The sequence below is a fragment of the Callorhinchus milii genome, unplaced genomic scaffold (assembly GCF_018977255.1).
Source record: "Callorhinchus milii isolate IMCB2004 unplaced genomic scaffold, IMCB_Cmil_1.0 Scaffold21, whole genome shotgun sequence".
Lineage (NCBI taxonomy): Eukaryota > Metazoa > Chordata > Chondrichthyes > Chimaeriformes > Callorhinchidae > Callorhinchus > Callorhinchus milii.
This window is the reverse complement of record NW_024704762.1, coordinates 5,066,079-5,078,889: the sequence shown is the minus strand read 5'-3', so window position 1 is coordinate 5,078,889 and position 12,811 is coordinate 5,066,079. Positions and strand designations below refer to the sequence as shown.

The window sequence follows — 12,811 nt, the reverse complement described above, 5'->3', positions numbered from 1 at the left end:
CGTCTCAAAGCGCTTCACAGAATATACTGTAAAGTGAATTGACTGGATATTTTGAGGGCGAAACGCGGCAGCCGATTGCGCACAGCAGCGTCCCCGCCAACAGTCGCGGATTGAAGTGACCAAGTTATTATTATTTTACTTATTTACTTTTCTTATTACCTCCGGAAAGAGATCCGCCAATCGACTAACAAGCGGGTTCCTATTCACTGCTAGGTAAACAGAGGCTGTGGAAACTTGCCAAAGGTTTCGCCCTGCCCAGGACCTCTCGCTTGCGAGGCGAGTGCTCTAACCACTGCGCTACAGGGGCTCCGACACAATATTAAGTCCTTCGCATCTTACTCATCTACTTTTAGATTAAAGCTAATCACCACTTCGCTCTCTCTCTCTCTCTCTCTCTCTCTCTCTCTCACTCCTCCCGCCCTCGCTCCTTACTTGCCCTGAGTGCGTATAATGAGCTGATTGAGTCTGCGTCTCTTTGACCGGCTGGGGACTGACTGATCTTATTTCAAAGCTTCTTTGAAATCGCAGTTCAGCGTAGGGGGGAAGTGGGCAAGTTTGGGCAATCGGTCTACGTGTCCACTTTGAATGAATTAGGTGAGTGAGAGTGAGTGAGTGAGTGAGTAAGAGAGGGAGGGAGGGAGGGAGAGAGGAGAGAGAGAGAGAGAGAGAGGGAGAGTTGATTTTGAACTATAATTGCAAACAAAAATGTTAGCATTGATTGAAGAGTGGGAAGAGGGAAAAGCCACCACCCCAACAAAAAAATCTCGAGTCAATAAACGACCAATAGAGGAGCTGAGATTAGCATAGGGCAGTTTGAGAGCTACAAAAAGAGAGTGATCAGGATATTATAAGCAGAGAGGAAAGAGCAGCTTAATGAACAACAGGGCTAAAGCACTTTAAATCTACTAACAGCAGCTTGTTTGATATACACATACATATATATTCATATATATTCATATATATATAGATATATGTGTGTGTTATTTATTAAAATACTAGTCACCCCAGCACTGGAGATATGACAGGAGCTGTGTGGATCATTTGCTTACTCTCTTTAGTCTCTTTCTCCAACACATCTGCAACAGATCTGCAAAGTGACTCTGGTAAAAGAAAAGTTTGAACTTTCTTTTTTTTTAGGGGGGGGAGGGGGTTTCATTATTTAAGTGAAATGAAATTAACTGGACATCGATAGTGTTTCAATTATTTATAGGCTCCTGTGAGTGGTTTTATGCTTCTTTTTTGGGGGTGGGGAGGGAAGGGGAGGTTTTTTTTATTACTTTTTTTCATAAGGGGGTTAAAGAAAAACTTTTTAAATGAGTTTGGGTTATGTTAAATGGACTGAAAAGTTTTTTTTTGTCATCGTGGTTTTATTTATTTGCTGGGGGGAGGGAGAGAGTTTTTTTTATTACTTTTTTAAGGAAGGTGTGACTAGGGTGCATTTATTTGGGCAATAACTCAGACACTTATACCATTTATATACTGTATTATTATTCTTTATATATTATTAAATGTGAGGTGGGGTTTAAATCCCTTGGGAATTGCTGGAACTTCGACTGTGCTGCTGTTTAAACACATAGATTACTTTATTGTAAGACTCATTATGTTTTGTGTGTGTATTTTTATTTATATATATATACAGTAAAGTTAGCAGTAATTTTGTGGGGATAAAATGACCCATTCTGTCCTGGGACAGACAGTGTGTGGGATCCACCTTTGCTATTACATTAATGCACTGTGGAGGTGAGGCTGAAATGAACACAAAAGCTGCTCAAACTCTGTTTGCTTTCAGAGGAGAGGAAATGCTGTCACTTTTATCCTCCACCCATCAGTTGATTTGTTTCAGTTGACAATTTCAATCGCCCAATATACAAGTGCACAAACACACACACAGACACACACACACACACACAGACACACATACACACACACAGACACACACACACATACACAGACACACACACACATACAGACACACAAACACATACAGACAGACACACACACAGACACACACAGACACACACACAAACACACACACACACACAGACACACAGACACACACACAGACACACACATACAGACAGACACACAGACACACACACAGACACACACACAGAGACACACATTCACTGACTCACACAGACATGTGCATCCATCTCCATTGTGAACTGTATAAAAGCAAGTTGTTGTTGTTGTTAGTAGAATCCAAACCAAACTGAGAATTCAGTGGAGTCCTGTAGCTCAGTGGTTAGAGCACTCGCTTTGCAAGCGAGAGACCTGAGTTCAATTCCAGGCAGAGGGCGAAACCTTGGGCAAGTTTCCTTACTCCACACAGAGCCTAATAATAAACCCTCCAAAAAAAGCAAAAACAATAATAAAATTGGTCATTTTCAATCTACGACTGTTTGTGGGACATTGCTGTGCGCAATTGGCTGCCGCGTTCGCCCACAAATATACAGTCAATTCACTTTACAGTGTGTTCTGTGAAGCGCTTTGGGACGTCCTCCCGACGTGAAAAGCGCTATATCAAATGCAAGGATTATTATTATTATTATTATTATTATTATAATTCCATGAGTCCCAACTACACGTGGAAATCCCAGAGACAGATCGTCAGAATGGAATGTGCTCTCTCTCTCTCTCTCGTCCTGGAGTGACGCATTCTGGAGAGTATGAGGCACAGGTTGGCAGGAGCCAAGGCTTGGGGGGAACCCCAGAGTGTGCGTTGGGGTAACTGTTACTGGGAACAAGGAGGATGGAGGGTGCGCACGGGTTATTTATTGAACAGCAGGCTCTAACATAAAGGGACGCAGGCTTGAGGTTCAGAGGTAAAACACTTTTTTTCGGTCCTGGGTACTGGCACGAGTGACGAGTAGGAGTTACTCAAACGTTGTTAATAATAGTAATAATAATAATAATCCTTACTGTTGATGTAGTGCCTTATCACGTCTTCGAGTCATCTCAAAGCACTTCACAGCATATACTGTAAAGTGAATTGACTATATTTTGTGGACAAAACGCGGCAGCCGATTGCGCACAGTAGCGTCCCCACAAACAGTCGTGGATTGAGTGACCCAAATTATTGTTATTTAACAATGAGTAATGATCTAATTATCATTTAATAATGTTGGGTGAGGCAGTGGGTTAAAAGGTATTTTTGATTGGACTGTTTCTATATGAAAATAAATCAACGAGACGGAGTATAATCCTCCCCACGATCGTGCAAATGTTTGGAGCCTCTCGGAGCAGATCAAGTCATGGAGGTTTTCAGGAGTCTGCAGGTCCTGGACTGGGTGGGATGCAGTGCAGGTCTGCCACTGCTCGAGCGTTTAAATCGTTCTCACTCCGAGACACCGGAACCCCAAGTTGCCCCCGGTCTTGCTCTGAGTTACTTTAAGAGCGCCTTGCCCTTCATTGACATTTTTATTTGGAAGACGTGAAGTAATTGTGGGGAAAACTTCTTAAAGTATTAGAAGCGGGAAGGACCGTTAAACCTTCTCCGTCACCCCACCCCACGTGAAAGGCACTGTAACAACAACAGCAACAACACAACACCACCACAAGCTTACATTTGTATCGTGCCTTTCAAAGCTCGGGGTCGGAGGAGCTGAGGAAGGAGGGGAAGGAAGGGTGACCAAAAGCGCGGTCAAAAAGATTAAGGTCTTATCGTGGGCTTTGAAGGTGGGTGTCTGGTGGTGAGGGGCTGTCGTGCCTCGCGGGGCTACAGTAATGGTTGCTTGACGTTCCGCAGACCACAGCCCCACACCAGGGAGAGACTTCAGTGGAATCCAGACTCGGTTCTCTCTCCGCACCCCACAAGACCCCGAGGGCGATTCCTGTTTCCTAACCCCCGGCCGCGTGGAATCCGTGGCTCAGTGCGGCTTCAACATCAGCACCAAGACCTTCCTCATCATCCACGGCTGGACGGTGAGTACCAGGCACACAAGAAGCCGGTTCCTATCCCAGCCCCAGCGCTTGTCTCTCTGTTTCCCCCCCACCCACCCACCCACCCACCGCTGGTTAACAGACCCTGAACAATTTTAAGGACAATAATAATAATCCCTGTCAGGGGTAGTAATCCCTTTGAAAGCAAATTGGTCACTCACTCCACGACTGTTTCTGGAACGCTGCCGTGCGCAATCGGCGGCCGCGTTTCGCCCACGAAACACACAGTCCATCCACTTTACAATACGTTCTACGAAGAGCTTTGAGACGTCGCAACACACAACGTGATAATAATAATAATAATCCTTGCATTTGATATAGCGCTTTTCACGTCAGGAGGACGTCCCAAAGCGCTTCACAGAACACACTGTAAAGTGAATTAACTGTATATTTGTGGGCGAACGCGGCAGCCAATTGCGCACAGCAATGTCCCACAAACAGTCGTAGATTGAAAATGACCAATTTATTATTGTTTTTGGTTTTGGAGGGATTATTATTAGGCTCTGTGTGGAGTAAGGAAACTTGCCCAAGGTTTCGCCCTCTGCCTGGAATTGAACTCAGGTCTCTCACTTGCAAAGCGAGTGCTCTAACCACTGAGCTACAGGACTCCACAAGGCGCTATATCAAATGCAAGGATTATTATTATTATCCTCCCACCACAAATTCCGCATGGCCTAAATTTTGAGACCGTGGCCTTAAGCCTGAGAAGGTACAGAATTTTGGGGGCCTTGGATTTGAAGCAAATTCTGCGGATTTGAAGCAAATGCTGCAGATTTGTTCGGGAACAAACGGGAACGATCTGGTGCAAAAGATCGGCAGTGATTGCAAGCCTGGCCCTGCTTCACATCAAATGCCAATCGTCTGGTTACATTATATGGAAGGGTCTTGCTGTCAGAACTCCCCCGGAGAGAGGAATTATTCCATCAGGAACTCCTATTAATATAGAAGCTCTATAAAGACGCATCCAGGTTTAAAAGCTCCATTACAAGATCAAGACCCACGTTAACTCCGAAGTTCCTCCTCTGATCGCCTATAAAAGGTGGCTTTTATCAAATTTCCCGTCAAATTTCCTTCTAGATGGAGTCCAGCTGAGAGGCCTCAGAGTAGTGTGTCTCCCTGTTTGAGAGATGTTTATGGAGACATGGAGACCTCCCACAGGTTTCTACCTGAGAGGCAGCTCCAGCAGAGAACCCCTGCACTAGTCGGTATTCTAAACTATCCACTGGGGTTTGATGTTTGCACAGGACACTGTTAATCTCTGCGGAGCTTAACGTATATATATAGGCCTCGTTCAAGGAACAAGAACTAAGCGCAGTTGGAAAGAGACTCTGCTGACTTTAATAATAATAATAATAATTATTACCAATAATCCAAGGATGATTATAATCAATAATACTAACGATCCTTGCATTTGATGTAGCGACTTATCACGTCTTCGAGACACCTCCGAGCGCTTCACAGAATATACTGTGAAGTGAATTGACTGTGTATTTTGTGGGCGAAACGCGGCAGCCAATTGCGCACAGCAGCGTCCCCACAAACAGTCGTGGATTGAGCGACCAAATTATGACTATTGTTATTGTGAGAGAGTCGACAGGTCCGTTTCTAATTCTGCCATTGATTCTTCATTTAAAAACAAGCCGAACATTTCCTCCCTCCCCCCACCTCCCACCCCCTTTTGTGGCTTGTCCCTTTGCTACGTGCTGCGTGCGGTATAGAAAGTGATGGCTGTTGTATTTTTTTGATGCTTTGCTCGGCAGGTCATGGGCATGTTTGAAAGCTGGATTCCGAAGTTGGTCTCCGCGCTTTACGAGAGGGAACGGAACTCCAACGTGATTGTGGTGGACTGGCTCAGCCGGGCTCACCAACACTACACCGTGGCAGCCGATAACACCAGGCTGGTCGGCCAAGACATCGCCCAATTCGTTGAGTGGCTGGAGGTGAGTACTGAACATTTGCGGCCCAGTCTGTTTGGAGATGGGGAGGAGGGTGGAGTGGGCGGGGGGAGAGGGAAGTCCGGGGGAGCGTGCACGTAATGGAATCTAACACACTAGTTGGAGGTGACTGTGCGGGGAGGACATCCCAAGGTGCTGGACAGTCAAGGATTTGGAGTGGATCCAATTCCATAAATCCATAATCCAATATCATAAATCCACCCCAATTCTTCTCCCAGAATTTGTATACTTTGTATATACTCCACACAGAGCCTAATAATAATCCCTCCAAAACCAAAAACAATAATAAATTGGTCATTTTCAATCTACGACTGTCTGTGGGACATTGCTGTGCGCAATTGGCTGCCGCGTTCGCCCACAAATATACAGTCAATTCACTTTACAGTGTGTTCTGTGAAGCGCTTTGGGACGTCCTCCCGACGTGAAAAGCGCTATATCAAATGCAAGGATTATTATTATTATTATTATGCTTCCTAGTCTTCCTTCATTGGTTCCCAGTTAATTGTCATATTTAACTGTCTCTTGAAGGGTTATTCAACAGGTTACACTGCCGTCTTATTTGCTACGTGCGTTGTGTCTTTACTTTTCTCCAGGAATATTCAAACTTTCCCTCTGAACGTATTCACATGCTGGGCTACAGCCTGGGAGCACATGTGGCTGGATTTGCTGGAAGTCACGGCACAAACAAAGTGGGCAGAATTACAGGTAAATGTCATGTCGGGGTGAAAGGTTTTTTTTTCTGATAAGGCCCTATATCAAATGCAAGGATTATTATTTATTATTATTTTTACTTATCATCATTTATTATTATTTTTATTTATCATCATTTATTATTATTTTTATTTATCATCATTTATTATTATTTTTATTTATCATCATTTATTATTATTTGTATTTATTATTTATTATTATTATTTATTATTATTTGTATTTATTATTTATTATTGTTGTTATTTACTATTACGGCAGTTATTACCGAAGAGCGAATGTTGTCTATGGTGTTGGGTTTCTTGTCTGACATGTTACTCCTTTTCCCCCTCTGTGTCGTCAGGTCTGGACCCGGCCGGTCCGGCGTTTGAAGGGACTGAAGCTCCTTATCGTCTCTCTCCCGACGACGCAGAGTTTGTGGACGCCCTCCACACGTTCACACGCGGGTCTCTGGGCCGAAGTATCGGCATACAGCAGCCTGTGGGCCACGTGGACATCTATCCCAACGGAGGCAACTTCCAGCCCGGATGTAACCTGGGAAGAGTGTTTGGGAATATGAGATCCCAAGGAGTTTACGGTTAGCGAAAACCTGTTACTTGGGGGCGATTGAAGTTGCTTGAGAAAGGCAATTTGTTGTTTTTGTGATTGCGGTGTTCAGATGCAGTGAAAATGCGATGTTTCGTAATTAGCACATTGAATGGCGCATTGAATCCATTAGGGTGCAGTGAAATTTTCAGTCAATAATTATTGACTCCACCACAGAAACAGGAGGAGGCCATTCAGCCCCTCGAGCCTATTCTGCCATTCTATAAGATCATGGCTGATCTGTACCTCAAGTGCAATTACCCAATTACTAACTAAAATAACTACTCTTTATTTTATACGCTGTTTATGTCCCGTATCTTGCACTCACCAATTACTGTAAACTGCCCAACCCAATGTCTGTGATCTCGAAACCTATTACAATCTTTAAAGGCTTTTATTTGGCCAAAGGGAGCTTGACGGCTGCTATTCAATCTCCACACAGCCGTGGCCGAAGCCATCAAGTGCCAGCACGAGCGGGCGGTCCACCTCTTCATCGATTCCCTCGTCAACGAAAAGTACCCCAGCATGGCATACCGCTGCAGCAACAAGGAGACCTTCGAGAAAGGTATGTGCCTGAGCTGCAGGAAGAATCGCTGCAACACCATGGGCTACGACGTGAACCGAGTCCGCAGCAAACGGAGCGGCAGAATGTACCTGAAGACACGAGCGGACATGCCCTTCCGAGGTACAACAAGAACTTGTACTTATAGAGCGCTCTTCACGTGAGGCAGCGTCTCGGAGCGCTTATGAGCTGAACGCTCTTTAACCCCCCCCCCGCCACTCTACACACACACACACGTTCCCTCGTCCCGGTCCCCATTGACACGTCTCAAAGCGCTACACGGAATATATTGTAAAGTGGATCGACCGCGTATTTTGTGGGAGACACGTGACAGTCAATTGCATGATGACTGATTGTAGTACACGATATATTACTCCACATAACACATCTGATAATAATCCCTCAAGAAAAAAATACCAATAATGAATTGGTCGCTTCAATCCACGACTGTTTGTGGGGGACGCTGCTGTGCGCAAATGGCTGCCGCGTTTCACCCACAAAGTATGCAGTCAGTTCGCTTTACAGTCTATTCTGTGAAGCGCTTTGAGATGTCTAGAAGACGTGAAAAGCTCCATATATCAAATGCAAGGACTATTATTATTATTATTACATGCTCAGTATAGCTTGATGTGGTTTCTTCTCAGTTTATCACTATCAGCTGAAGATCCATTTCTTCAGGACCATCAACCGGACCGAGAAGGGTACAACGTTTCTCATCTCGCTCTTTGGCACCAGAAACGAGACAGGAGCTCTCGCTGTTGAAGTGTGAGTATCCGCGGGGGCCGGGAGGTATTTCGTGGTAACAGGAGTTCCCACTGTGTAGGTTTCTGTCACAGCGACAGAGCTGCCTTCTGTGCCACAGGGAGGTTACGGTTATTCTATTAAACACAATGGGATGAATATTGGGCCGCGTGAAAATTACCACATCATTCAAAATTACAATTGTATTACTAATAACTCAGGAATGCCTACGAGAGTAACTGGTTTGCTCTCCCCTCCTCTGCCTCTCCCGGGACCGGTAAAACAGCAAAGTCACTTTTGCCATTAGGGCAGGTGTGGCAGGAAATTGGAATTAAAAGATAATAATAATCCTTGCAGTTGATATAGCGCCTTACCACAGTGTTGCGACATCTCAAAGCGCTTCACGGAATATATTGTGATGTGAGTACTTTGTGGGCGAAATGTGACAGCCAATTGCGCGCAATAGTGGCCCACAAACAGTCGTGGATTGAGCGACCAAATTTTTTGGGGGGACAGGATTATTACCCCTGGAAAGCGATCCGCCAACTGACTAACAACTGGGTGCCTACTTACTGCTAAAAGATGGGCTGTGATCCAATAAACTCATGGAACGAACTTGATTGGAAGAACAGCCTCGTGTTCCTATGTCACTGACTGTGCCTTTGGCCTCGCTGTTTTTGCTGTAATACTTGGTGTTCCTCCACAGACCACAGATCTCGTCAAACCAGACCTACTCGTTCTTGGTGCACACAGATGTTGATATTGGAGAGCTGCTAATAGTCAAACTGCAGTGGGAGACCGCCTCCTCCGTGTGGTCCACCATCGTGGGAACAGTGACCAATCCCTGGTCCGTGTGGGACTTCTGGAACAGCAGAGAAGAGAGCAGCAAAGACCTGGAAATCCGGAAAATCCGAGTGAAATCTGGGGAAACTCAGAAAAAGTAAGAGATCTCTTGGTTAGTCCAGAGTACTGCTTGTCATGTCTCCAGAGTCAGTGGATTTCACCAGCTCCATAACATTAACCAGCACAGCACTGACACGATGGGCTGAAGGCTTTTCCTCTTTTTTGCGAGCCCAGATCTTGAAAAACAAATGTTTTGGAAGCAGTAAGTGCCTATTCTTTCAAGAATAAGTTAGAGAGATTTCTGTTAGGAATCTCAGGAGACAGTATATGGTTTGAGACATGACATGTGCAAGCGACTGCCAGGATGGTGGAAGGCAAACTGGATGGACCTTGGTCTTCTTTTGCCTTGGTAATTCTTATGTTCTTGAGCACTGAGACGTTTTTTTTCTCTTTTATTCATACAGGATTGTGTTCTGTCCGAAAGGCGCTGCTTTTGTAAAGATCCAGCCCACGGAGGAGGTCATTTTTGTAAAGTGTCCAAGTGGATGGATGAGCAACAGTCGTCGATGAGGTGCGGTTGGGGAAGCCTTTTCAATAGTCACAGTGCTTGTCGCATTGCTGATCTGACTTAACACAGATCTCCTGCGAATCCTTCAGGCAATTAACTGATCATGATTTGGAGATATATTTGGGGGGGGGGGGGGGGGGTCAGCCATGTGTGACACGCAGAAACCCAACACCACGATTAAGGGCATCTGGACCATGTCCCGCTGTAATTAATGATAATTAATTAATCACAGTTCTGGTGCGATCGGAGTGAAGAAGCTGTGTTGCTTTAATGGGCTCTGCAGCTGTTGGTGAAATTCTGCAGCTGTTGCTCAAAAGCAGCGACAGTCTTGAGAGGCATTCTCATAGGGAGTGGCCTCACTGACGGTCTTCATTTCTCCACAGATGTTCCACCCGCGTTCCCTCTTCCCAAGGTTTTTTCTCTCGCCTTTTGGACTTCCTATGAAATTGGACGATTGGTTAAGAAAAGCAAAGAAATATACAAATTTCCCCCGCCCGCTGGGAATAAACAACGCACATCTGGACGACTTGCAGAAAAGAGCAAAGGCATCAAGCAGAAAGTGTCGATTCTTTCAAGAACAAATGAGAGAGATTTCTGTTAGGAAATAATATCTCGGGATACAGGATATCATTCGGGACACGACACGTCAATGCGACTGCCAGGATGGTGGAAGTCGAACTGCATGGACCTTGGTCTTCTTTCATCCAACAAATTCTTATGTATTATCTCGAGAGATTCACTGCTGCTCTCAGGATTGGCAGATTGTCTAGTTCGGGAACGTGGGCTTCTTGGATCCAAGCGTGAAGGACCCTCACAGACCGAAGGCATTGTGACCGGTTGTGTTTAATCACACCTTGTCCCGGCCAATACAACAGGCGCCCACCGTGTATTTGGCGGAGATGAGCACCTCACTGGACTTGCATCCTCACTCCGTGAACCATGGTGTCTGCCTGACAATGGTGATATTGTTCCATTGCTTCTGCTCGGTTACAATCTACAGCATGTCTCCTCGTCCACCATTATCGTCCATCAGAGCTTTCCGAAGCATCAACAAGTGGCTTCCGCTAAGTAGAAATCAGAGCTGTGCTCACACAGGCTCTTGTGAGTATCTTGTTCTGGACTTTCTCTCACAACACTTTACAACCTTCGTGAACTGGATGGGGAGAGATCGGATGACATTGTTCCCAAAGTTATCCCAGGCTATTCCTGCCACGTGGGGTCAGCAGGAGAGATTTATGCTGTCTGTTCCAACTGCTATTGACCAAACTATTTATTGAATGTATAAATGTACATAAATATACACTATTGTATATAAGATATTTTTACTAAAGTTCTCTCGAGACTGTCCCAATAGGCTGAGGCATTGAGGTTATGTTCAGTTGCCTACAATCTGCACGTTAATTCGCTTGTGACCTTGCTGATAGCGCACGCAACGCTCCCACTGCTCACGGCTGTTCCTTACCCCTGCATTTCCAAATGTAAAATGAAACACATCCAAATTATTCTCTGCTGTATGTGGTCTACACAGTATATCCTGTACACCTTACAAACCCTGTACCTTCTAAATGCCCTGTACATACTGTATACAATGAATATCTAACACCCACACACCATCTACACTGTAGATCCTATACACTCTCCACACACTGTATATTCTGTACATACTGACTGTACTGTACACCCTGGTTGATTCTGTGTCCTTTCCCAGCTCCTAATATAGATTGAATGAAGTGGCAAGTTGGGAGTCACAAACGTACGTCTTTCTTAATTAAGAAATCTGTTAGGAAAGCCTGCAATATCGGCCCCAAAATAATGTATATTTGAACTCCCTTTAGACCCTGTACAGAGTAATCTCGCTTACCTTCTGTAATTGGAAAAGCTTTAAGAGCTCTGGCCTGCAACTGGAATTCTGTGTTATCACTGTTCTGTGTATTACTGAAACCTTTATTGCCTCTGCCTTGTGTTTTGTGAATATAACTTTCATGCGTAATAAAGTTCCTGAGAAAGGCCAAGAGAGCAAAGAGACTGGCTCGTGTTCTGAAGTTCTCAATTAATCACAAGGTAAATCGACAGCTCGTTCCGCCTTTCCAATGACGGTTGCATTTGATATAGCGCCTTATCACGACGTTGAGACGTCTCAAAGTGCTTCACAGAATGTATTGTAAAGTGGAGTGACTGTATATTTTGCGGGCAAAATCTATTGCTCAGAGGAAGAGGGGCCCCGAGTTCAGGCAGAGTCCATTACGGTTATTGGGCTTAGTCATATCTTAGAAACATTAATAGCCACCTTAAGAAATCTAGTTGTTATTTTCTTTACTGATGACACAACTTTATTGATCTGTTTTGTAACATATAATTGAACAAGATAAATTGCTCCAAACACGCACTTTGACGCACACAACAAAATCACTCCTTCACACCGCAAGCGCCGTCCACTTTCCACACCACCACGGCTCACGAGACAGGTTGGGGAAGATTGAAGAAGCCTCCCCGCTCCCATTCTCCCCCCCCCCCCACCCCCAACTCCCCTCCCATCACCGTCCCATTTCAGGATATCACCCCAGCAAGATCAAGCTGACCTGAGAAACACATCGACTACCGCCAAAAGCAATCTTATCGGATGCCTTGAATGGAACAATTGGTATACTGTTATGAATCATTCAGGTCACTGTAGTTCATCAACCCCTCTCAATACATGGGAATTGTAGTGTCAATCGAGGATCTTCAGAGGAAACTGCGATGCTTAAATGGAGCTGTTTGGCAGGAGGCCAGAAGGAAAGCACAGCCCAATGTCTGTCTGACTGAGATATCACCTGTACAAGCAGTAAAAAAAGAAACTCGCACACCAAGGCTACGGGAAATTAATGATTAAGTTTTCAAATGTCCCCACAAATGAGCGACTGAGCA

At 44.9% G+C, this 12,811-nt stretch overlaps 1 protein-coding gene across 2 annotated transcripts; it reads left to right on the top strand.

Moving 5' to 3' along the window:
* The first annotated feature begins 463 nt into the window (after positions 1 to 463).
* On the top strand, positions 464 to 11,925 carry LOC103183498 (lipoprotein lipase). Of its 2 annotated transcripts, XM_007901018.2 has the most exons (10): positions 464 to 1,103; positions 3,749 to 3,924; positions 5,703 to 5,882; positions 6,491 to 6,602; positions 6,949 to 7,182; positions 7,633 to 7,875; positions 8,397 to 8,517; positions 9,200 to 9,433; positions 9,801 to 9,907; positions 10,288 to 11,925. In XM_007901018.2, the coding sequence occupies exons 1-9, from the start codon at positions 1,019 to 1,021 to the stop codon at positions 9,904 to 9,906; spliced, it is 1,491 nt and encodes a 496-aa protein (XP_007899209.1). In that variant the 5' UTR covers positions 464 to 1,018; the 3' UTR covers position 9,907; positions 10,288 to 11,925. The 2 variants fall into 2 exon arrangements, with proteins under 2 accessions (XP_007899209.1, XP_042198595.1); XM_042342661.1 differs by lacking the exon at positions 3,749 to 3,924 and having other exon boundaries at positions 1,085 to 1,103.
* The last annotated feature ends 886 nt before the right edge of the window (positions 11,926 to 12,811 follow it).